The sequence below is a fragment of the Felis catus genome, chromosome B1 (genome assembly GCF_018350175.1).
Source record: "Felis catus isolate Fca126 chromosome B1, F.catus_Fca126_mat1.0, whole genome shotgun sequence".
In the NCBI taxonomy this organism is placed as follows: Eukaryota; Metazoa; Chordata; class Mammalia; order Carnivora; family Felidae; genus Felis; species Felis catus.
Genome location: NC_058371.1, coordinates 50014927 through 50042148, shown reverse-complemented (window position 1 = coordinate 50042148; position 27222 = coordinate 50014927). Strand labels below are relative to the sequence as shown.

General features: G+C 38.0%; 1 protein-coding gene across 4 annotated transcripts in view; it reads right to left on the bottom strand.

The window, feature by feature from the left end:
* Positions 1-27222, bottom strand: part of EXTL3 (exostosin like glycosyltransferase 3) — a 132952-nt gene that overhangs the window by 31743 nt on the left and 73987 nt on the right. For all 4 annotated transcript variants that reach the window (XM_019828622.3, XM_019828623.3, XM_045055617.1 and 1 more), the window contains 2 exons: positions 6779-6877; positions 2590-5218 (listed from right to left, as the gene is read on the bottom strand). In XM_019828622.3, the coding sequence (XP_019684181.1) occupies positions 2590-4737 (2148 nt within the window). In that variant the 5' untranslated portion in view covers positions 4738-5218; positions 6779-6877. The remainder of the gene's footprint in view (positions 1-2589; positions 5219-6778; positions 6878-27222) is intronic.

Genomic DNA, 27222 nt, shown 5'->3' with positions numbered 1-27222 from the left:
AAGATCACATTTGCTTTAAGCCGGATCCAATGTAGTTTCCCCTTTGTCATCTAAATAATAGACAAGTATGAGGAATTTGACAAATCCCAGAAGGCACCCCTAAGACAATCCCTCTCTACTCAAAAACCTAGTGCTCAATACATTTCATAGCCCACAAATATTTACCATTTATGCCTAATGCTTAGGTGAGAACCTGAGCACAAGGGAAGCACAAATTGCCCCTCAATTTCTGAAATGATACGTGTGGGTTCCTAGATTAATTCAAATATGCTGATTTGAAATCATTTTCCCTTAAGGATTGGAATCTGACAGATTGCCTGGGAACCACCCTACTGCTAATTTTATAAAGACCCGTTAATTATAACATAATGAATTGGGTACATCTGCATCCTGGGTAGGAAAACTACTCTGCAACGTCTCATAACGGTGCCATTTCTCCACAGGGGAGAGAGAGAGCTGCCAGTCCCTCCTAGTCTTGATACCTGGTAGTGTTGGCTCTGTGCCCAAGAGGTCAGCAATTCAACCACTGCCCCCCAGAAAACCTGCGTCTCTTAAACAGAAAGAACAGGCAAAATATTTAGAGAATACAGTGAATTCTCCAGCTTAAAAATGTTTCCTCTTTTTCAGAAGAACTAGGAAAAAAACTGGTATCATGAGTATGGGCAAGCTATTCAGAATGGCCCCCCATTTGGAAAATTTCTGGCACTTTCCAACTAGGCATTGTATTATTGCAATGAGCTGCCCAGTAATCAAAGAGGAGTACTTATTTCCCACCAGAGCTAAAAGAGAGGATTAGTTCTGGTAAGTTCTCTAACTAATTTCAGTCATTGTTAACAGGGTGGCATCAGCTTCTCTACAACCCTATCAAATTCAAAGAAAACTCAGGAAAAAAGGAAAACAAAGGCTGCTTTATTTATTCTATTTGAGCAGCATCCACCTTTCACAGAACAAATGCTTTTTTTCTTTTTAATTTCAATGACATTTAAGAAGCTGTAACTGAGAAAGAAAAAAGTGAAATTTATTTGGAAAGAAATCTTATAAAGAAATCTCCCTATTTATAACACTTTTCTTAATATACAAGATAAATTCTGGGATCAAAAGTTTTTAGAACACTACACAGTCTTTGAAGAGCCTCAGAGTATAAATTCAACTAAATAAAAGAAAAGATGAGCAGTGGCGGTAAGCACATAGCAGCAGTAATAAGAAAGACAATTTTAAAGATTTGTACAGGAGAAAGCAAGTAGTAAGAGCTGTTATGCAGAGGATACAAGAAGCCTTTATCAGTGAAGTGAGTTAACCCGTCCACAACATAGACAGATATCCATACTGCCTCCCATCTTCTTGGACATGAAAGGGTAAGTAGGAATCAAAAAATTATTAGGCACCTTTCTAGATTCCTTACTTGTATTATTTTATTTTTCTGTTTAATCCATAAGTCAAAGAAGTTAATTAACTCATCAAAGATCCAAAAGGACTACTTAATCCCAGGTCTATATTAATCCAAAACTCATACTATCCTAACATTATACCATGCTGCTGCTTAGAAAATACTTCACATGAATTAGTTTCTTTATATAAATTTTCAAAACACTGGTCTAGTCCAAACATTCCCCTTCAGACAAGTTCTTCCTAAAAACTACACTAATTTTCTTAAGCAAGCCTTTGGCAATGGATGACCCACCAGAACTTTTGCCTATCTTTGCTACCTTTTTCTGGAAAGTCTATGCCACGGGGTAAGTAGTTGGAACTTTGTTTGCTTATGACTTGCTCTAAGGCCTCATGTTTAAGATAAATGGGTAATCTGCTAAGGCCAAATTTATGTCAGAAGGTGGATAAACAAAGTACTCAGAACTAAAGCCCTATTCTACATAACAGATTATTATTTTTCCTGTAAAATACAGCATCCAAGTCACAACAGATAAAGTAAAGAATCTGAGAAAGAACCTGTAAGAGACCATAGAAAGGTGCACGATCTCCAACTCCCAAATATTTCAAACCCCCAACTCTAATCCTTCAAAAGACTTCTATAATATCCTGATAAAGAAATGGGTCTTCCTGCTAAAATGGGAAGGTGATTAAAAATGCAGCTTCTGGAATCAGACACTAAAGCTCAGATTGTCCTTTATTAATCATGACCTTGGGCAGAACAGTTAATCTCTCAAAGCCTTAGTTTCCACAGATATAAAGTGAACAGACCATAATAATGTAAGTTCTATAAATCCTAAATTCTATAAGCCCTGAAATCACAGGTGCTTACTAATAGCTCTGTCATCATCGTTCTCATCAACATGTTTGTTATGACACAGAAAACATCAATGGGGTAACTGAAGGGCTTTTGTAAACCTTCATGAGGCCAGTATGGATTTCAGTTTTGGAGAGTCTTAAGAGATTTAGAGGAAGTGAGTAGCAGAAATGGAACTGGCAAGGCCTGAAAGGACTGAAAAAGAAGCAAGCAGAAATTCCATGGGGAAAGGAAATCTGGGGGGGAAAAAGTGTATCTATAAAGATACACTTTATATTTATTTGGAAAAAGGATTAAGGAGTAAAATGCTATCTCATGCAGTAAAACAAACTGCTTTTTTCTATTACCATAATGGGGACGCCAATGTCGGGCCACAGAAGGTCCTCTGACGGTAGCTTGGGAGAATTCCATACCACCACGACCTTGTTCAGGTAAGGGAGGCCATTCAGTCTCTCTAAAGAGTTCATAAGCACTTCCTCCCTCTCATAAGTCAACATCACCACCGTGAACTGCTCTCGTGGAACGTTGCCTCCAAGTGCCGCCTGAAACTCCTTGCCAGAACCCCCAGCTCCACCACCAATAGGCCGAAATCCAGTCCCTGAGCCCAAGAATTTGGCCTCTGAGGGCAACACAGGGTCAAAGGGTGTGTGGGGGAACAGATGGAAAGGCCCTGGAGCAGAGTTCCAGCTGCGGTAAAAATCAGTGACAGTCAAAGTAAAGTTGCGGAGGTATTTGGGTGAGGCATAAGGCGGCTCCGTTTCCACTGGCCCCAGGTCCAGATCCCCATTGTCGGCCATGTTAGGGTCCGTTCCAGCCGCCTTGCCTGAACGATGGGGGATCTCAGCTGCCGCCTCTTCCCGGATGGGAGCAGCTGGGATCTGTATGCGAGTCCTAATCATAGCCAGCACGGTATTAAAAATACTGTCAGCGGTTGAGAAGTACGTCTCCCAGAGAAAGCGGCCTTGCCGCCTCATAGCCAGTAGATCACTATCTGAGAGGCTTCGTAACAGAAAATGAACCTCGGTAACACGTGGCTTGGGCACCACCAGGGCTGCCTCATTCCACTGCAGCATGTCCTGGTAGGGAAGCTGGACTTGCTCCCCCAGCACAACTGGGACAGCACCAACTTCCAGGGCTTCAAAGAGCCGTGTTGCACACCCAGATGAAATAACCAAGTGAGGGTCCCCAGGAGTGATAATGAGGGCAAAGGTGGAAAGCTTCAGTAATTCTAAGCGGTCCTCACGCTCCCCACACAGTGCCCACTCAGTAGGCAGACTGGGTTTAGGCTGGTTTTTGCAGGTAAATTCTACCAGGACCTGATCTAGCTTGCTGTCCTGTACAGCCTTTAAGGTGGCAATGATACGATCATCATAGTCGGCTGGAGGGTCACCCTCCATTTCTTCTTCAAAGGAGCGGGCCTCCTGAAGGCTGGATCTCAGTGATTCAATCTTCTCACCCTGGAAGGTGAAAAGATATTTCCGCTTAACTGGCACCTGTGGTGGGATTTCCATGAAGTTGGGCTCTGACATGGCATGGACTAGTGGTGACACTACCAAGTCAAATCCAGGTCTGTACTGGGCAGCATAGAAAGTAGACTGGGCCACCATGGCCCGGCCTGTACTGACATTATATAGTAAATTCTGTGTATCTGACTTCCGCGACAGATTGATGATGACATGGTTGTGTCCATCTGTCCGCCAATGTGGTAGAGAATAGAGCTGCTTCTCAAGTTCAGCAGGCCGAAGCACTACTGGCTCCTGTATTTCTCCCACTAATATCACATAAAGGCAGGCAATGTCTGCATTTTCTGTAACATAAACGCTGGCTCGTGCTGTAGCCTGAAAAGCCTGCTTGACCAAAGGATCCAGGTAGCTGCCAAAGGCAAACTGGTCACTGTCATATACATAGACTGGAAAACCAGAGGTGAGAGGACAGCGAGAATAATCGAAACAATTGTGCAGCCGGCATCCCCGTATGACCTTTGGGGGAGGAAGACCGGCATCGTCCTTCTCTGGAAGCAATCGGATAGGCAAAGAAAGTTTGGGCTGATTTTGAGCCATCAGCTCTTTGTAAGAATGCTCAGTCTGGCTAATGACATTCTTGAGCTGAAGCAAGTCCTGCTTGGCATTCTCAATGCTCTTCTTACAGGCTTCAATCTTCAGATTCAGCTTGGCAATTTCACTGTTCAGCTCTTGCCGCTTGGCTTCCAGCTGCAAGAGCTCTTCGCTTACAGACTCACGAATCCGGCAAAGATCCAGCACATGCTTTACCTCACATAGTTCATTACCAGCCCTTGGGCCAAAAATCCGCTTGCCTGCCTCATCAGCCTCATCCAGAGTGGTGAGATAATAGTGAGCAATAAGGGGGAAGAAAACCAGAATGATGAAGAGCGTGAAACTGAGCCACGTGAGTCGGATCCGGTTGGACCACCGTAACATACAGGTTTGACCTCCATTCCCCACTCCCCCATTCCGCAACATGGTATAGCCCGTCATGAGTTCCTGTGTGGCTCTTGCCCCCTCTAATCACGTTGGGTCACTCGCCATAACCATGAGTTTCTATTAGACGAACTCAATCTCTTTTCACTCAGACCTTTCTGTTAAGAGTTAGTGTGCTCCCTGTACAAGGCACCAAATAAAATGGAAATTTCATTTTCCTCAGCTGTAATTGAAATGGTCTCTGACCTTATTCCAGCAGATTTTAAGTTCTGGTTGCTGACCAAAGAACATGTCCTTAATCTTTACTGAATGGTAAAAGGTACCACATTGTTGATGAGATGAAAAGGAGAAGGTCCCTGATGATGAAACCCAGGAAAAATACCCTGGAATCAGACAGACTTTTTCAACTGCCATAGCTCTTGTTCCTTGGTTTTGCTGAGCAACAAATATGCATAGTTACTATTCACAGTTATAAAGTAGCTGGTTAGAACAGAAATGAATGTCAGCCTCTTATCGATGTCCTTGCCAACAATGAGGCCTGAAAAAAAAAGAGAACCATGTAAGTCTTGAAAAGATTATGTGCGACAACCCCACCCTTCCCCAGTTTCTAGAAAATGCTTAAATCTGAAAAGGTAAAATAATAGTTGGAACACTGATGTGTGTCTCACAGAACATTTTAAGTTCGGTTCAGGTTGTCTTAGTATGGATATTTTACGGTATGGCTAATAAGAAATGGGTAAGCATCCAAAAACAACTTCAGTTTTTATATACACATAGACACACCCCGTCCTCCAATTTAACAAGATACAGGGCAGAATTAGAGCTCTATAAAATGAAGATCAACAACATTTAACAGAGGGCAAAGATGTATGCGACAATTTGTTATTCTAAATGGAAAGAAACACCATCCTGTCCAGCCTTGATAGTCATGTTCATTCCTAACATGAGCCTCCTTTTGAACCACTTAAAAAAAAAAAGACTCTGAAAAGCTCAAGGCTTTACAGTCAGAGCTGAAATTAATGGAAGAGAACTCTTTTGATCTTTACCCAGTAGTAGGTGCATTAATCCAGAGACAAAATGTATTTCCTAGTTTGCTTCTCATTTATCTTATGCTAGCAGACATCAAGTGTTCCTCTTTAAAATATAAATAGTAACTTGGTCTTTCAGAAAGACTACTATACTTAGAAATGAGGGGCATTATTTCTTCTCCTTTGGAGACAGATTTGCTTTCAAACCTTATACCTCAGTTTCCTAATCTCCCCAAATGGAGATAAGTGTACTGAGACAGAAACAATATATTGTGTTGCTATGACAAGAAAGGACAGAGAATGTGAGAGTACTTTCAGCTAATAAATCCTGAAACAACATTCTCACTCCTGTTCATTTACCAACTTTACTATCGCAGGCTACAAAAGGCTCTTCACTTGCTTTCATCTTGAACTCAACATATCTAGAACTGAATTCATAATATTCTGCGCCAAAGAATATTCCCAATTCCTTTCATTTATTTCCTCCAGAAAGTATTTACCATACTCTTAACATGTCTAAAACATGCTCAGTATAACTACAGGAGAAGCGAGAATGCAAAATAATCTTCAACCTTGTAGAACCTCCTTTAACCTAAGAGATAAAATATAAACAAACAGCAAGGACACTACTACAGGGTAGTATAAGTAGCACATCACAGGTGCTCAATCTTCTCTCTAGCTTCTACGCTTGTTAGAGGTGTAAAATTATTAAAGTTGGGATAGAATCACCTCTCCTTTAAGTAAAAAAAAGTTGCCAATGTTAGTAAAAGGCTTGAGTAAGCAGAATAAGAGAATAATGACAACAAAAAACAAAAACTATTGATCACAAAAAAGCTTAAACTTGGAGGATCAAAAGTTGGATAATTAACAGCTAACCAAATATCCCAGAAAATGTAAGTCAATATTTCTAAAGCATTATCCTTTTAAATCAAATGTTAAAAATTTCTCTTCCTGTTTTCAAAAGAATATTCTCTACACCTTACAAATAAATTATAACAAAGAAAGAATTAAGTGGAAGAAAAAAAGGAATGCATAATCAAGGAAATTCAGTTGATTCATTCCCTCCTTACCATATGTTTCTGGATCCTTCTTTTCTCTAACTCATGCAGCATTTTACTTCAGTATATAATTTCTTAAAATAGTGAGCTCCGGGTCCAGGGCTTGCTCTCCTGATAGAAAATAGAAAAGTGACATGCTATTAGAAAAATACTCAATACTAAAGGCATTATTAAAGAATGTATTTACTGAAGGGGAAGAAGCTGGGGGAGTACAAGGACCCCAGGCTCACCTCATCCCATGAACACAACTAGATAACCACCAAATCGTCCTCAATACCCCAGAAATAAACCTAAAGGCTGGAAGAACAAACTCTACAACTAAAGGTAGAGAAGGCAGGAAGGGTGGACACATGGTTTGTGAGAGAAATGGATCCTGGCCACTGTGGTGGGTGGGGAGCCACAGAAGGGCAAGAGAGACCAGGACACAGGGAACACAAATTCCCATAGCAATTGGGTCGGAAAGCGAGAGGGGCTGAATGTCATGAATTCTTAAAATTGGTGGGGCTTAAAGCCTGGAGTTTTAACAGTAGGTGGGGGGGGGGGGGGGGGCTAGGGGGTGGTGGGAGGGTACAGACTAAGGGAGAGGCCAAAGGGCATTGGGACTATTCCTAGAGAGAGGGCAGGGCACAGTCAGTGGACTTTCAGTAGAAACATCAATCTGAAGAGCACCTGGAGCACACAGTGGGGAGGTTACCTGCTCATCCTAGAGCCTGGGTAGTATTTGCAGAGAGACCTCTCTGGGAACAATGGAACTGACCTGCACCATTTCTCTCCCCTGCACCTCAGCATAAGCACAGAGTCACCTGCAGGAACCAGCACACTGCTGACACTCCCTACCTAACTTGCTTACACCAAGCCCCCAACCCCTCAAGCTCAGGTGGAACTGCCCTCAATCCCAGCTCAGCAGGACCCCTACCCCAGCAGACTGGCATAACCCCCTGCCCACACCACATCTTCCAACCTGGGAGTTTTGCAGGGCCTTGGTTCTACCACTATTGGTTCAGGCAATAGTGGTAACAGGTCTCATTTCATAAGCAGACCAGAGCACATCTAGTTAGAACTCACCACATTTTTAGGCCAGAGATGAAACACTGCTCACAACAGACAAAGAAAGCCTCTGCAGACAACTGGCCTGAAGGATAAAGTGACCAGAACACAATAGCAGAGCACATGCAGCACACACTGAAGACACTCTCTGAAGTGCTAGGCCCTGGGGAACACGGGACACTACACTGCAGGGCACTACTAGATCTCTTCTTCATAAGGCCATTACCTTCAAGAACAGGAGACATACCTGACTTTCCTAACATAGAGAAACAGGACCAGAGAATTAGAAAAAATAAGAAGACAGAGGTATTTGTCCCAAATGAAAGAAGAGGAGAAAGCCACAGCCAGAGATATAAGTGAAACAGATATAAGTAACATGCCTGACAGAGAATCTAAAGTAATGATCCTAAAGATACTAGCTGGACTTGAGAAAAGAGTGGAAAGCATCACTGAGACCATTAACACAGAGATAAGGAATAACATAGCAGAGATAAAGGGCTCAATAAATGAAATTAAAAACACACTTGATGGAATGAACAGCAGGTTGGAAGAACCAGAGGAACAAATTAATGACATAGAAGACAGAGTAATAGAAAGTAATCAAGATGAACAAAAGAGAGAAAAGAAAACTACACAAAACAAGAACAGACTTAAGGAATTCAGTGACTCCATCAAACATAATACCATTAGTATTACAGTAGTCCCAAAAGAAGAAGAGAGAGAAAGGGGGCAAAAAATTTATTTGAAGAAATAACAGCTTAAAACTTCCCTAATATAGGGAAGGAAACAGATATCCAGATCCAATAAGTACAGAGAACCCCCAACAAAATCAACAGAAGGCAATCCACACCAAGAGATATTGTAATTAGAATAGCAAAAGGTAGTGATAAAGAAAACACGTTTAAAGAAACAAAAGAAGGCAGTTACATACAAAGGAAACCACATAAGCCTATCAGTGGATTTTCAGCAGAAACTCTGAAAGCCAAAAGGGAGTGGCATGATATATTCAGAGTGCCAAATGGGAGAAATCTACAGACAAGAATACGCTATCCAGCAAAGCTATCATTCAAAATAGAGGAAAGATAAAGTTTCCCAGACAAACAAAAAAATAAAGGAGTCTGTGACCATTAAACCAGCCCTGCAAGAAATATTAAAGAGGACTCCAAGTAGAAAGGAAATATCAAAAGTGATAGTATGAAAGTAGGAAACAAAGAGAAAAAAAAATGAATATTTCTGTAAAAAAACAGTTAAGGAACTCACAAAGTAAAAGGATATATAACACCATATACCTAAAATGTATGGAGGAGAAGTAAAGAATGAGTTCAAACTTAAACAACCATCAACTTAATATACACTGTTATATGCAAATGTTATATATAAATCTAATGGTAACCACAACTAAAAACTACTAATAGATATGCAAATAATAAAGAAAAAGGAATCTAAATATATCACTAAAGAAAACTTGTAAACCATGAGAGGGAAAGAGAAGAACAAATCAGAGAAAAACTTCAAAAATAACTGCAGAACAAGGAATAAAATGGCAATAAATACCTATCTATCAATAATTACCTTGAATGCAAATGGACTAAATGTTTCAGTCACAAGACATAGGTGACAGAATGAATTAAAAAAAAAGACTCACCTATATGCTGCTTACATGAGATGCATTTTAGACCTAGACACGTGCAGACTGAAAGTGAAGGAATGGAAAAATATTTATCATGCAAATGGATGTCAAAAGAAAGCCATAGTATTCATATCAGACAAAACAGATTTTAAAACAAAGACTGTTAACAAGAGACAAAGAAGGTCACTACATAATAATAAAGGAGACAATCCAACAGGATGATATAACATTATAAATATTTATGCACCCAACATGAAAGCACCCAAATACATAAAACATTTTATAACAAACATGAAGGAACTAGTCAATAGTAATACAATAATAGTAGGGGACTTTACTTATTTATCTATCTAGTTATCTTTTTTTATTTATTTTTTTAACATTTATTCATTTTTTGAGAGAGAGACAGAACATGAGTAGGGGAGGGGCAGAGAGAGAGGGAGACACAGAATCTTAAGCAGACTCCAGGTTCTGAGCCATCAGCACAAAGCCCAACACAGGGCTTGAACTCATGAACCATGAGATCATGACCTGGGCGATGTTGGACACTTAACCAGCTGAGCCACCCAGGTGCCCCTCTATTTATTTATTTTTAAAGCAAGCTCTGTGCCCAATGTGGGGCTTGAACTCACAACCCTGAGACCAAGGGTCACATGCTTTACCAAATGAGACAGCCAGGTGCCCCAATAATAATAGGGGACTTAACCTGACACTTATATCAGTTGACAGATCATCCAATCAGAAAATCAACAAGGACAAAATGGCTTTGAATGACACAGTGGATCAGGTGGATTTAATAGCTATATTAGAACATTCCATCCTAAAACAGTAGCATACATATTCTTTCAAAGTGCACATGGAACATTCTCCAAAACAGACCACATATTTGGCCACAAAACAGATCTCAACAAATTCGAAAAGATCGAAGTCATACCATGCATCTTTTCTGACCACAACAGTATGAAACTAGAAATCAAACACACACACACATTAAAAAAAAAAAAAAAAAAAAAAAAAAAAAAATCTGGAAAGAACACAAATACATGGAGGGTAAATAACATGCTACTAAGCAATGAATGGGTCAACCAAGAGTGCAAAGAAGAAATCAAAAAGTACATGGAAACAAATGAAAATGAAAACAGAAGGGTCCCAAACCTTTGGGATGCAGCAAAAGCAGTTCTGAGAGAGAAGTTTACAGCAATGCAGGTAACAACCTAACCTTAGATCTAAAAGAGCTAGAAAAAGAACAAACAAAACCCCCAAACAACAGGAGACAATAAAGATTTGAGCAGAAATAAATGATAGAGAAACAAAAAAACAGTAGAAGAGATAAATAAACCAGCAGCTGGTTCTTTGAAAAGATCAACAAAATTCATAAACCTCTAGCCAGACTTATCAAAAAACAGAGAGGACTCAAATAAAATTAGAAATGGAAAGAGGAGAAATAACAACCAACACTACAGAAATACAAATAATTTCAAGAGAATATTATGAAAACCTAATGCCAACAAATTAGACAACCTAGAAGAAAGGGATAAAATCCTAGAAACAAATAACCTACCAAAACTGAGATAGGAATAGAAAATTTGAATAGACCTATTAGCAGCAAGGAGACTGAATCAGTAATCTAAAAAAAAACCTCAAAGAATGAAAAGTCCAGGACCAGACAGCTTCATAGGCAAATTCTACCAAACACTTAAAGAAGAGTTAATACCCTTTATTCTCAAACTATTCCAAAAAGTAGAAGAGGAAGGAAAACTTCCAAATTAATTGTATGAGGCCAGCATTACCCTGATACCAAAACCAGATAAAGACACCACAAAAAAAAGAGAACTACAGGCCAATATCTTTGATGAATATTGATGCAAAAATCTGCAATAAAATACTAGTAAATAGAATCCAACAATACATTAAAAAAATCATTCACCATGATCAAGTGGGATTTATTCCAGTATACAAGGGTGGCTTAGTCTCTGCAAATCAATGTTATACATCACATAAATAAGAAAAAAGATAAAAACCATATGATCATCCCAATAGACACAGAAAAAATATTTGACAAAGTACAATATCTATTAATGATAAAAGTTCAACAAAGTAGGTTTAGAGGGAGCATACCTCACCATAATAAAGGCCATATATGAAAAAACTACAGTGAATATCATATTCAATGGGGAAAAACTGAGAGCTTTTCCCCTAAGGTCAAGAACAACACAAGGATGTGCACTCTCACCATTTTTATTCAACAGAGTACTGGAAATCCTAGCCAGAGCAATCAGACAACATAAAGAAATAAAAGGCATCCAAATTGGTAAGGAAGAAGTAAAACTCACTATTTTCAGATGACACGATACAGAAAACCCTAAAAATTCTACAAGAACCAATAAATGAATTCAGTAAAGTCACAAGATACAAAATCAAGGTACAGAAATCTGTTGCATTTCTATACACCAATAATAAAGCAACAAAAAGAGAAATTAAGAAAACAATCTCATTTCCAACTGCACCAAAATTAGTAAATTATCTAGGAATAAACCTAACCAAAGAAGTGAAAGACTTGTACTCTGAAAACTATAAAACACTGATGAAAGAAACTGAAAATGACACAAAGAAATGGAAAGATATTCCCTGCTCATAGAGAAGAATATTATTAAAATGTCTATACTACCCAAAGCAATCCACACATTTAATGTAATTTCTATCAAAATACCAATACCATTTTTCACAAAGCTAGAACAAACAATCCTAAAATTTATATGGAAACACAAAAGACCCAGAATCGCCAAAGCAACTTTGAAAAAGAAAAACAAAGCTGGAGGTATCACAATTCCAGACTTCAAGTTACATTACAAAGCTGTAGTAATCAAAACAGTATGGTACTCACACAAAAACAGACACCTAGATTAATGGAACAGAATAGAAAACCCAGAAATGAACCCACAACTACACGGTCAACTAATCTTCAAGAAAGCAGGAAAGAATATCTAATGGGAAAAGTCTCTTCAACAAATGGTGTTGGGAAAACTGGATAGCTATATGCAAAATATGAAACTGGAGGGGTGTCTGTGTGGCTCAGTCAGTTAAGCATCTGACTTTGGCTCAGGTCATGATCTCACGGTTCGTGAGTTTAAGTCCCGCATCAGTCTCTGTGCTGACACCTCAGAACCTGGAGCCTGCTTCAGATTCTGTGTCTCCTTCCCTGCCCATTCAGACTCTGTCTCTCTCTCAAAAATAAAGTTTAAAAAAATTGTTTTTAAATGAAACTGGATCACTTTCTTATACCAAACATAAAAATAAACTCAAAATGGATTAATGAATGACCTAAATGTGAGACCTGAAACAATAAAAATCCTAGAAGAGAGCACAGGCAATAAGGTCTCTGTCATCGGCTGTTGCAACATTTTTCTAGATACTTCTCCTGAGGCAAGGGAAATAAAAGCAAAAATAAACTATTGGGACTACATCAAAATAAAAATCTTCTGCATAGTAAATGAAGCAATCAACAAAACTAAAAGGTAACAGACAATCCAATTTAAAAATGAAAATAAATGAACAGTTTTCCAAAGAAGACATACAGACGGCCAACAGACACATGAAAAGATAGATGCTCAATATCAATCACCACAGAATTTAACATTCAAACAGAGACACCCTTTTAAGTGAAAAGGGATGCTATCAATAATTATACTGGAACAAGAGGCATAAATTAACACTCTTGAAGACAAATCATCCAGATATATAGTTACCTATTTGTGTGCTCTAAGAAGAGGGAATAAACCAAAACAATGAAATGTTAAAAAAAAAAAAAAAAAAAGTTCCTACCTTTTAGAAGTATATACTGAGATTTTTACAGAGAAAACAATGTATCTGGAATTCGCTTAAAAGTAAACAGGATGAATGAGGGTGGTGAAGAGTGTTTAGAAGTATAGATGAAACAAGATTAGCCGTGAACTAACTGCTGTTGACACTGAATGATGGGGATACATGGGGATTTATTACACTATAGTTTGCATTTACATGTTTGTAATTTTTTACATTTAGAACTCTCAAATATATTACACAGAGTCTAAACAAAATGTTTTTTTAAATGTCATCTGGAGACTGGCTACACTTAATCTAATACTGCTAGTGCTACCAACTTATATGAACACAGGTAGGAAAAAAAACAAAAGTTCTAATGGGAACCAATAATTCAATAATGATTCAAAAGAATTTCTTCCAATTAAGTTCCATCTCTTTTATTGGAATAAAGCAAAACTGTCATCAATGTCCAGGAGCATAAACATTCTTTCCTAAACAGCTAATTAAATTATTGCAAGCACAAAAGAAAAAGAAAACCCCCAGTCTCCTCTGTCATTCTCTGGAAAATGGCAATGAAGTTATTAGGATCTAGAAATAAATGTCAATGAAACACTGATAAGAAGCAATCTCCAGAATTGTTTTTTTTTTAATCCAACTACAATATAACCTGCCTTATTCTTTACCATCTGCCCCAGCAGTGAATGCCTAACTTGTCAGCCTGCTTTAAAATTTTCTTAAATCTTTTTTTTTTTTTTGAGAGAGAGAGAGAGAGAGAGAGAGCGAGAGCGAGAGAGAGAGAAAGCATAAGCGGGAGAGGAACAGAGAGAGGGAGAGAGAGGGAGACACAGAATCCGAAGCAGGTTCCAGGGTCTGAGCTGTCAGCACAGAGCCTGACACAGGGCTCGAACTCACCAACCGTGAGATCATGATCTGAGCAGAAGTTGGACACTTAACCAACTGAGCCACACAGGCACCCCTTAGCCTGCTTTTACAATGCATTCTACACACAGCAACCAGAATCATCATTTTAAAAACATGAATTAGAATTTTTGTTAATGTTCATTTATTTTTGAGAGAGAGAGCGCAAGCAGGGAAGGGGCAGAGAAAGAGGAAGACATAGAATCCGAAGCAGGCTCCACCTAGGCTCCAAGCTGTCTGCACAGAGCCCGATGTGGGGCTCGAACCCAGGAACTGTGAGATCATGACCTGAAGTGAAGTTGGACATTTAACTGACTGAACCAGCCAGGTACTCCAGAACATGAATTAGAATATTGGTGGTTCAAGAGGGCAGTGTAGGAAGACCTTGAATTCACCTCCTACCAAGGACACACTGAATCTATTCCTACATATAAAGCAATTCCTCCTGAAGAAGAATCGAGGGCTGACTGAACAGCTTCTACACAACAAACAATGGAGGGAACACACAGAAAGGGGTAGGAAACAGAGACACTGTAATGACAGGAACCCCACCCACAAAACATCAAGCTGCAGTAGGGAGGAATGTTACTGAGGGGCCTGTGCACTGACTCATGTACCCCAGGTCACAGTGAGAAAACAGTGATTTAAAGGGCAACTACACAAGTGAGGGAAATTCATTTACTAACTCCTGAGCATACACTATACAGGAGGGAAACTGCTCGAGCTCTGTGGAGTCAGAGGCACCAGTGAGCCCTTCCACCTTGATAGTTTGAACAAGAGCAAGGTCCAGGTGCTCTAGCTGACCTGCTAGGGCCTCCCCAGCACATCCCAGACTCTCAACCCACACTAGCTCCAGCCGTTCCACCAAGGCAGCTCCTGTGTAACACGCTGCATGCATCCTTTGGCCCATGCTCACTCCAACTGGCCTTATAAGAAATGTTAAGGAGTCTTTAAGTGGAAAAGAAAAGGCCATTACTAGAAATAGGAAAATCAATCATAACTACAATAAATAGTTAAGGGATACAAAAAAAAAAATGGATGTAAAACATGAAGTCAAAAACATAAAATGGTGGGGGTGGGAGAGTACAAATGTAGTGCTTTTAGAATGCATTTGAACTTAAGTGACTAACAACTATGTATATAGGTCAATACATATGAACTTCACGGTAACCACAAACCAAAACCTACAAAAGATACACAAAAAATAAAGACAAAGGAACCCAAACATAACATTAAAGAAAACCATCAAACCACAAGAAAAGACACTAAGAAAAGAAGAAAGGAACAGAAAAGGGCCACAAAAACAACCATAAAACAATTAACAAAATGGCAATAAGTACATATGTATCAATAATTACTTTAAATGTAAAGAGACTTAACGCTCCAATCAAAAGATAAAGTGTGAAAGGAAAAAAAAAGGCCCAATATGCTGCCTGTAAGAGACTCACTTCAGATCTAAAGACACACAAAAGCTCAGAGTAAAAAGATAGAAAAAGGCATTCCATGCCATGCAAACGAAAATGAAAAGAAAGCTGGAGTAGCAGTATTTGTATCAGACAAAACAGATTTTAAAACAAACATTGTAAAAAAACACAAAGAAGGACACTACATAATGATAAAAGGGTCAATACAAAATGAGGACATAACATGCATAAGTATTTATACATCTAACATAGGGGCACCTAAATATTAAAAACAAGTATTGGGGCGCCTGGGTGGCGCAGTCGGTTAAGCGTCTGACTTCAGCCAGGTCACGATCTCGCGGTCCGTGAGTTCGAGCCCCGTGTCAGGCTCTGGGCTGATGGCTCAGAGCCTGGAGCCTGTTTCCAATTCTGTGTCTCCCTCTCTCTCTGCCCCTCCCCCGTTCATGCTCTGTCTCTCTCTGTCCCAAAAATAAACGTAGAAAAAAAAATTTTTTTAAATATTAAAAACAAGTATTAATGGACATAAAGGGAGAAACTGAAAATAATACAATAATAATAGGGAACATCAAACTCCCAATTACATTAATGCATAGATCCCCTAGACAGAAAATCAACAAGTAAACAAACATTGGCCTTAAACAACACATTGTACAGAAAGACTCAATAGATACATATACAAAACATTTTATCACAAACTGCAGGATACACTTTTTTTTCACGTACACTTGGAACACTCTCCCAGATAGATCACATTAGGCCACAAAACGAGTCTCAATAAATTCAAGAAGACTGAAATCGTATCAAGCATTTTTTCCAACTACTAACAGTATGAAACTAGAATTTAATTACAATAAAACTAGAAATTCCAAAACACAAACATGTGGACACTAAATAATATGCTACTAAAAAATAAAACCAATGGATCTATGAAGAAATCAAAGAGAACATTTTAAAAATACCTTAACACAAATTAAAATAGAAACCCAACTTTCCAAAATCTATGGGACAAGCAAAATCAGTTCTAAAAGGAAGTTCACAGCAATGCAAGCCTCTCTCAAAACACAAACAGACAAAATCCCAAATTATAAATAATCTAAAAGAATTAAAAAAAGAAAAACAATGCCCAAAGTCAGTAAAAAGTAAAGAAATAATAAAGATCAGAGCAGAAATAAATGAAACAAAGATAAAGAACAGAAAAGATCAATAAAAAAAAGATTAATTAAAAGCTGGTTCTTTGAAAAGATAAACAAAATCAATAAACCTCTAGCCAGATTCAAGAAAAAAAGCACCCAAATAAATAAAATCAGAAATGAAAGAGAAGTTACAACTCACACCACAGAAATACAAAAGGATCATAAAAGACTTACAATTATACACCAACAAATTGGAAAGCATAGAAAAATAAATCAATTCCTAGAAACATAACCTTCCAACACTGAATAACAAAGAAACAAAATCTGAATAGACCAATTATAAGTAATGAAATTGGGTCAGTAATTTTAAAACTCCCCAAAAAACAAAAGTCCAGAACTGGATGGCTTTACACATGAATTCTACCACATAATAAATATCTAGTACTGATCCTTCTCAAATTATTCCAAAAAACTTAAAGAAATAAGGAATGCTTCCAAACTCATTTTATGATGCCAGCATTACCCTGACACCAAAACCCAGAAAAAGACACCACAAAAAGGAAGTAAATAACAGGATGATATCCTTGATAAATCCAGATGCACAAACTTTCAACAAAATATTAGCAAACTGAATTCAACAACACGTTAAAAAGGTTCACATACCATAATCACATGGGGTTTATTCCAGGAATGCAAAGATGGTTCAACATTCACAAATCAATCAACACAATACACCACATTAAATAAGCAAAGGATAAAATGCACATGGTCATTTCAATAGATGCAGAAAAAGCATTTGACAAATGCTACATCCATTTATGATATAAAAAAAAAAAACTCTCAACAAAATGGGCATAGAAGGAATGTACCTCAATGTAATAAAGGCCACATTTAACAAACCCATAGCTAGCATCACACTCAGTGGTGAAAAGCTGAGAGTTTTTTCTCTAAGATCAATAATAAAACAAGGATGCCCATTCTTGCCACACATTCAACATAGCATTGGAAGTCCTAGCCACAGCAATTAGGCAAGGAAAAGAAATAGAAGGCATTCAAATGGAAAAAGAAGTAAAACACTATTTGCATATGATAAGATACCATATATATACATACACACACACACACACACACACACACACACACACACACACAACCCTAAAGGCTCAACCAGCAAACCACTAAATGAATTCAGTTAAGCAGCAGGATACAAAATTAGCATACAAAAATCAGCATTTCTATACACTAATAACAAGCGATTGTAAAGAGACATTAAAAAAATAATCCCATTTACAATTGCATAAGAAAACATAAAATGCCATTTTTAATCTTGCCTCTGCTCTCTGCTGATGTGCTGCACTGGGGGTTCTGGAATGGTAAGTAGTTCAGGATACACAGCCTCTTGGGCAACCAGGCCAGGGGTGAGTCTGAGGGTCCCATGACCTGAACGTATGGAGGGCAGCAGCCTGGCCCAGACCACATTGTCCAGGAGACCTCAAGAGGTCCCCAAGAGGCTCCCAGTCTGTGTTCCCATGCCAGGATATGGGGAGGTTGGTTTGAGTACATTTTAGTTTACTTGTCATCAGCTGTATGCCAGGCAGAGATTTCTCTCATGCAAAAGAGACAGACCTCACTGTATAACTGTCATGTATGCCTGCCCTATCACAGTGTGAAATCACATCACCATTTAAGGTGCCATTTAAGGTTTAGATCTTGATAACTGTTTCAAGTTGTAAAACTCTGCAAAAATCAAATGAATATCATTAACTTTGCAGGTGAAAGATGGATGCTTGAAACAGAGACTGCTGCTAACCGAATCTTTTCTAGGAGCGCAAAGGTGACGTAAGGATGTCCTCAGTAAAAAAAAAAAAAGAAAAGAAAAAAAGAAAAAAGAAAACTTGACCTTCACAAAAGTTTCTTGGATCATTTAACATTTCCAGGAGTCTGAGGGGTACTGAAACTATTGCTTTTGGACAGTCCATAAATATACATTTAAAACAGTGGGACTATGAATAAATATTTCAATAAGCTTCTTGGAAAAAAAGAAGGAATAAAATATATAGGAATAAATTTCACCAAGGAGGTAAAAGACCTGTACTCTGAAAACTATAGGACATTGATAGAAGACACTAAAGGCAACATAAATAGATATTCTGTGCTCATGAATTGGAAGAATTAATACTGTTAATGTTAATTTTTGAGAGAGAGAGAGACAGAGAGACAGAATGCAAGCAGGGGTTGGGGCAAAGACAAAAGGAGACACAGAATTGGAAGCATGCTCCAGGCTCTGAGCTGTCAGCACAGAGCCCAACAACACGTGGCTCAAACCCACGAACTGCAAGATCACGAACAGAGCTGAAGTCGGACGCTTAACTGACCAAACCACTCAGGTGCCCCGGAAGAATTAATACTGTTAAAATGTCCATACTACTCAAAGCAATCCATAGATTGGATGCAATCCCCATCAAAATACCAGCGGCATTCTTCACAGTAATAGAACAAACAATCCTAAAATTTGTATAAAACCACAAAAGACCTCAAATAGCTAAAGCAATATTGAGAAAGAACAAAGCTGGAGGTATTATGTTTCCTGATTTCAAACTATACCACAAAGATATGATGATACTGGCATAAAAACACACACATAGATCAATGCAATAGAAAGCCCAGAAAGAAACCCACACATATGTGGTCAATTTACACGAGAAGCGCCAAGAATATACAATGGGGAAAGGATACTATCTTCAATAAATGGTGTTGGAAAAACTGGACAGCTATGTACAAAAGAATGAAACTGGACTTTTATCTTACACAAAAATATCATACACAAAAATAAATTCAAAATGGATGAGACTTGAATGTAAGATCTAAAAAAACTCCTAGAAGGAAATATAGGCAGTAATCTATTTGACATCAGTCTTAGCAATATTTTTTGGATCAGTCTCCTCAGACAAGGACAACAAAAACTAAAACAATTGAGATTATATCCAACCAAAAAGCTTTTGCAGAGCAATTCAGGAAACCATCAACAAAATGAAAAGGCAACTACAAAATGGGAGAAGATATCTGCAAATCATACATCTGATAAGAGATTAATACCAAATTATATAAAGAACTTACACAATATCAAAAAACCAAACTGATTAAAAACTGGGCAAAGGACTTGAATAAACATTTTTCCAAAGAAGATACACACACACCCAAAAAGCACATGAAAAGATGCTCAACATCATTAATCATCAGGGAAATGGAAATCAAAACCACAATGAGATATCACCTCACACCTATTAAACTGGTATTATCAAAAAAGATGAAAAATTACAAGTGTTGGTGAGGATGTAGAGAAAAGAAAATGTGGTGAGAATGTAAATTGGTGCAGTCAAAATGGACAACAGTACGGAAGTTCCTCAAAAAAATTCAAAAACAAAACTACGAGACCATCCAAATTGCACTTCTGTGTATTTATCCAAAGAAAACAAAAACACAAAAATGAACTACTGGGACCTAATCAAGATAAAAAGCTTCTGCACAGCAAAGGAAACAATCAGCAAAATTAAAAGGCAACCAACAGAATGAGAGAAGATATGTGCAAATGACACACCAGATAAAGAGTCAGTATCCAAAAATCTATAAAGAACTTATCAAACTCAACACCCAAAAACAAATAATCCAGTGAAGAAATGGGAAAAAGACATGAATAGACACTTCTCCAAAGAAGACAAACAGATGGCTAACAGACACATGAAAAAATGCTCAACATCCCTCATCATCAGGGAAATACAAATCAAAACCACACCAAGATACCACCTCACACCTGTCAGAAGGGCTAAAATTAACAACTTAGGCAACAACAGATGTTGGTGAGGATGCGGAGAAAGAGGATCTCTTTTGCACTGCTGGTGGGAATGCAAACTGCTGCAGCCACTCTGGAAAACAGTATGGAGGTTCCTCAAAAAGTTAAAAATAGAATTACCCTATGACCCACGAATTGCACTACTAGGCATTTATCCAAAGGATACAGATATCCTCTTTCCAAGGGGCACATGTACCCCAATGTTTATAGCAGCACTATCAACAATAGCCAAAGAATGGAAAGAGCCCAAATGTCCATCGACAGATGAATGGATAAAGAAGATGTGGTATATATATGCAATGAAGTATTACTCAGCAATCAAAAAGAATGAAATCTTGCCATTTGCAACTATGTAGATGGAACTAGAGGGTATTATGCTAAGCGAAATAAGTCAGAGAAAGACAAATATCATATGATTTCACTCATATGAGGACTCTAAGATACAAAACAGATGAACATAAGGGAAAGGAAGTAAAAATAATATAAAAACAAAGAGGGGGACAAAATATAAGAGACTCTTAAATACAGAGAACAAACTGAGGGTTGCTGGAGGGGTTGTGGGAGGGGGGATGGGCTAAATGGGTAAGGTGCATTAAGGAAGACACTTATTGGGATGAGCACTAGGTGTTATACATAGGGGATGAATCACTGGAATCTACTCCTGAAATCATTATTGCACTATATGCTAACTGAGATGTAACTTAAAAAATAAATTAATTAATTGAAATTAAAAAACAAAAACAAAAACAGCAATTTGAAGAGATATATGCACCCCCACATTCACTGTAGCATTTTCACAATAGCCAAGATTACGAAAGCAACCTAAGTGTCCATCAATAGATGAATGGATAAAGATGTGGTGTGTGTATACACACACACACACACACACACACACACACACACACACAGTAGAATATCACTTAACCATAAAGAATGAAATGTTGCCATCAAAGACAACATGTATGGACGTAGAGGGTATAATGCTAAGTGAAATAAGGCACACACAGAAAGACAAATACTGTATGATTTCACATATATCTAAAAAACAAAACAATCAAAACAAAAGAGAAACAGACTCATAGATACAGGACACAAACTGTTAATTACCAGAGGGGGACTGAATGGGTGTTGGGGGTGGGCAAAATAGGTGAAGGGGATTAAGAGGTACAAATTTCTAGTTATAAAATAAATAAGTCATGGGGATATAATGTACAGCATAAGGAATATAATCAATAATATTGTAGTAACTTTGTATGGTGACAGACAGTAACCAGACTTACCATGGGGATAAAATATCAAGTCACTATGATGTACCCCTAAAACTAACAGAATATTTTATGTCTATTACATATTAGTTAAAAAAACAAACAGGAATTAAACCATGTCTTTCCCGTCCTTAAAAATTTTCAGTGGCTTCCCACTCTACTGCCAGGCCCTTTGTAACTACATCCTGACCACCTATCTAATCTCATTTGCCATCATTGTTCCACTTGCTCCCTCAACTTTAGCTAAACTAGCCTCCTTTCAATTCCTTAACTACACCAAGCTCTTTACTGCCTCAGAACTCTTATATCTGCCATCTGTTTAGTCTCAAATGCTCTTCCCCAGGGTTTCTCTGGCTGACTCTCATCCTTCAGTTCTTAACTTCCTTGCTGTTCCCATTGAAGGTAGTCATTCTTACCTCCTGACACTTTATGGCACTGACCTATTTATTTCCTTCATATCTTTTCATTTATTTACTTATTATTTATCTTCCCCACCAAGACCTTGAGGACAGGAATCTCATTTGCTTGGATCACTGCTATATCACCAGTACCCAGCACAGTGTATTTATAAGTCCTCTATAAACATCAGTTAAATAAATGAATTATATCACTGATCACTTTCTCATTCTACATTCTACTTAATTTCTCATGAAACCATACTTCCTGGTGTTCTACCGAATTCCCCAATTTACTCACCCTTTTTGCTTTGTTGGCAAAACAAACCAGTATTCTACCTATTTCATATGGAAAATGCTGCCCGCCATGGTTTTCAACTTAACTTAGTAATGAATCCAGCCACTTAAATGGCTTCAACCCCCAGAGCTAATACTCCAACCTTAGCCTTTCTGCTTTGCACTACTTGACCAATATTTCCAACTCCCTGAAGGATACCTCTCCTAGGATATATATCACCATCATGATTCCAAATACCTCATCTTTCCAATAACTTTCAGTGCTGCCCATGATATTACATTCTACCAGTCTTTCCAACTAAAAACAATGTGATATACAGGAAAGCGAACAGACTTCAGGGCTCACAAGACTGGGATCAAATCCCAGCTTTACAAGCTATTAGATGGTCACTTAACCATTCTGAGGCACAGTTTTTTCATCAGCAAAAAGATAACAGTCATGCTTAGGACTGTTATGAGAATTAGAAATAGCAAATAAAAAAACCTTGCATGATATCTAGCATATTGTAGTCTTAGAGTTATTTTTTAATTCCTCCAACAATGTCCACATCTGACCTCCTGCCAAACTATACTCATTCTTATAATAATCACAGTAATAATATTTATAACAGCAATAATAATTTACAATAATGTTTGCATTTATCCCTTTTATTCTGCCTTCACTCTAGTACTGGACCGTAACAAACCATAATGCCTAATCTCACATTCTCCATCAATTTATCCTGTTTTACTCTAAGTCAGTATTTATTTCATCTAATAGTGCTTCAGTTTGAATAATTTCAATTGACTTGTCTTTGAGTTCACCAAACCATATCTAGTCTATCATTAATTTCATCCAATAAATTCTTAATTTTAGGTATTACATTTTTCAGTTCTAGAATGTCCATTAGGCCCTTTTTCCTCTACTGTGTGGTAAAAAAGTATAAAAGACATAAAATGTGCCATCTCAATCACTTTTAAGTGTACCACTCAGCAGTAATAATTACATTCACAATGTTGTGCAACCATCATCACTATGTATCTCCAAAACTTTTTCATGACCCCAAACAGAAATTCTTGTAACCATTAAGTAGTAACTCTGTTTCTCCTCTAAGCCACTAGTAACCTCTAATTAACTTTGTCTCTATTAGTTTGTCTATTCTAGATATTCATATAAGTATAATCACACAATGTTTGTCCTTATGTGCCTGGCTTATTTCACTTAGCATAATTATGTTTCAAGGTTTGTCTATGTTGTAGCATGTCTCAGAACTTCATTCCTTTTTATGGCTGAACAAAATTCCATTGTATGCGTATACCACCATTTTGTTTATCCATTCATCTGTTGATGGTCACTTAGGCTGTGTCCACCTTTCCACAAACTGAGGTCTTAGTTAATATTTGTTTAGCTGAACTTTCTCCATTCTTCTTCTAGCAAACTTTCCATATTCGTGTGTTTCAGGTACCTCTTACAAACATTTGAGAACAAGACTTCATTTTTTAAATAAAACTCCAATATAACAATCTTTGTCTTTAAACTAGTGTTTGATCCACTTACACTGTGATACATTAAGATTTACTTATAACACTCTTAATCTGTGTTATTTATGTTTTTCTATGCTCCTCACCCCTTTCTTATCTTCTTTTATCAAGGTTTTTGTTCTTTTTTAACCCCTCTACCAGTCTATAAGTTAATACTCATCTTTAAGAGGTTAACTCTTAAAATGTAACATACATTCTTTTTTCTTAAGATTTTATTATTTTGTAAGTTATCTCTGCACCCAATGTGGGGCTCAAACTTACAACCCTGAGATCAAGAGTCACATATTCTACTGACTTAGCTAGCCAGACTCCCCATATCATGCATTCCTAAGTCAAAAGTTTAACAGTATCTCTAATATTTCCTCCCTCTTCTCAATTAACAAAAGATCTTTGGGGCTCCTGGGTGGCTTGGTCGGTTAAGCATCCAACTTTGGCTCAGGTCATGATCTCACAGTTGATGAGTTTGAGCCCCACGTCAGGCTCTGTGCTGACATCTCAGAACCTAGAGCCTGTTTTCTCTCTCTGCCCCTGCCTCACTCATTCTCATTCTCATTCTCATTCTCTCTCTCTCTCTCTCTCTCTCTCTCTCTCTCTCTCTCAAAAATAAAACATTAGGGGCGCCTGGGTGGCTCAGTCGGTTAAGCATCCGACTTCGGCTCAGGTCATGATCTCACGGTCTGTGGGTTCAAGCCCCGCGTCGGGCTCTGTGCTGACAGCTCAGAGCCTGGAGCCTGCTTCAGATTCTGTGTCTCCCTCTCTCTCTGACCCTCCCCTGTTCATGCTCTGTCTCTGTCTCAAAAATAAATAAAACATTAAAAAAAATTAAAAAAATAAAATAAAACATTAAAGAATTTAAAAAATAAATAAAAGATCTTCACCTATACTGACCTACCTCTTGACTTTCATGTCATTATTGACTGATATTTTAGCTCCACCTTGTTTTTATGCTGAATATTAGCCCTTATCATTACTAATAGGATTCATGCTTGTTTCGATTCACCCACATAGTTACCAATTTCCTTACTCAGAATTCCATTCCTTTTTGCATTTCATTCCCACCCTATGGTTTTCTTTTTCCTTAAGTAGTTCCCTCAGTGAGAGACTACTGGTGATAAACTATTTTTATGTGGAAATAATACTTTATTTTACCCTAAATCAAAATGATGATCTAGCTAGATAGACAATTCTAGGTTCACAATTCTTTTCCACCAAGAGTGAAGAATCCTCTGGATTCCATCACTGCTGCTGCTGAGAAGTGAAACGTCAGTCTAACGGTTGTACTTTATGGATAATCAGACTTTTCATCCTGGTCATTAAGATCTTCTCAGCAGTGCCTGGGTAGCTCAGTCGGTTAAGCATCTGACTTCAGCTCAGGTAATGATCTCACGGTTCACGAGTTCAAGCCCCACGTTGGGCTCTGTGCTGACAGCTCACAGCCTGGAGCCTACTTGGGATTCTGCGTCTCCCTCTCTTTCTGCCCTTCTCCTACTGACACTCTGTCTCTTTCTCTCTCAAAAATAAATAAACAATAAAAAAAATTTGTAATAAAATATCTTTTCACTTGTGGGGTTCTGCAGGTGTCTACATGTACAATTGGGGTAGTGGGGGAAGGGGCACTCAGCATTCATTAAACATTGATTCTTAAGATTCATGTCTTTCATTAATCTAAAAAATTCTTAGCCATCATCTCTTTGAATATTGCCTATCCCTCATTCTCTCCTTCTTGAACATCTATTAGATGACTAGATACATGTCAGAATTTCTCATTCCATTCTCCATGTCTTTAAACCTCTCTTTTATATTTTCTTTGTCCTTTGTGCTACCTTCTGGAGATTTCCTCAGATCTATCCAGTTTAGGGACAGGAAATTTTTTCAGTAAAGAGCCAGAAAGTAAACATATTAGGGTTTGGGAGCCACATACAGTCTACATAAATAGAATGTTTTCTTTAGTCTTTTTTTTTTTTTAAACAATCCTTTAAAAGCATAAAAACTATTCTTACCAGGGCACCTGCGTAGCTCAGTCAGTTAAGCATTTGACCAGCTCAGGTCATGATCTCATAGTTTGTGGGTTCAAGCCTCACATTGGGCTCTGAGCTCAGAGCCTGGAGCCTGCTCCAGATTGTTTGTTTGCGCGTGTGTGTGTGTGTGTGTGTGTGTGTGTGTGTGTGTGAGAGAGAGAGAGAGAGAGAGAGAGAGAGAGAGTGTGTCTCTGGCCCTCCCGTGTTTGTGTTCACTCTTCTCTCTCTCAAAAATAAATAAATATTAAAAAAAAAAATTCTTGCCATGCAGGCTATACAAAAACAAGCCACAACTCAGATTCACCCAATAAGCCATGGTTTGCCAAATTCTGATCTAGCTCATTAATTCTCTCTTCTGTTTCTAAGCTGCTGTTTATCCTACCCACTGGGTTTAAATTTTACATTTTCAGAAATTCGACTAGTTTCTTTTTTAAGTGGCCTCATGTTTATGATAGCACCTATTCTTTATCATATTTTCTATTCCTTCCCTACATGTGTTTAATTTGTTCTATCTGCTAATTCTTGCTTTTAGAGGAATAATGGACTTTTTCTTCACGTGCTTTATAATTCTATATTAAGTTCATTTTTGGTAGTGTTTTATTTCTGGGAATTACATGTGTTCTGGGTTGAGGATATGCCCCTCTAGAACAGTTTCTGTTTTCCAAATACCTCTGTCATATCATCAGCCTTAAACCATTTTTTTAATGTCAATTCTCAATCTGGAGATTCTCCCAGACCCCACATGTACTGTAAATTCAAACATAATACCGACATGAAGGGGAAAGTCATGGTCTTGAGTTCTCAGCACTCCCCTCCCCAACAAATCCAGGATCCAGACTAACAGAGACATCTGTGTATGCTCACAGGCACATTTTTTCTAGTCTATCTACTCCTTAAGTGAATGTTCAGCCCTTTGAATATACTCTTATCTGCTGTCTCAATTCTAACACGCACAGGCCTAAGGGTTTTTCTCTGGTCTCTATGGAAACTAAAATGCAAGTTACTAAGACTAGCAAACACTCTAAGGGAATATAACATCAAATTGCACACCACATGCTTTTTCAATCCTCATCCTTGCCTGCTCCTACCACACTTTTTTATTTTAATGAGGATTGTTACCTTTTTTTCTGGAGAGTACAATATGCATTTTGTGGCAG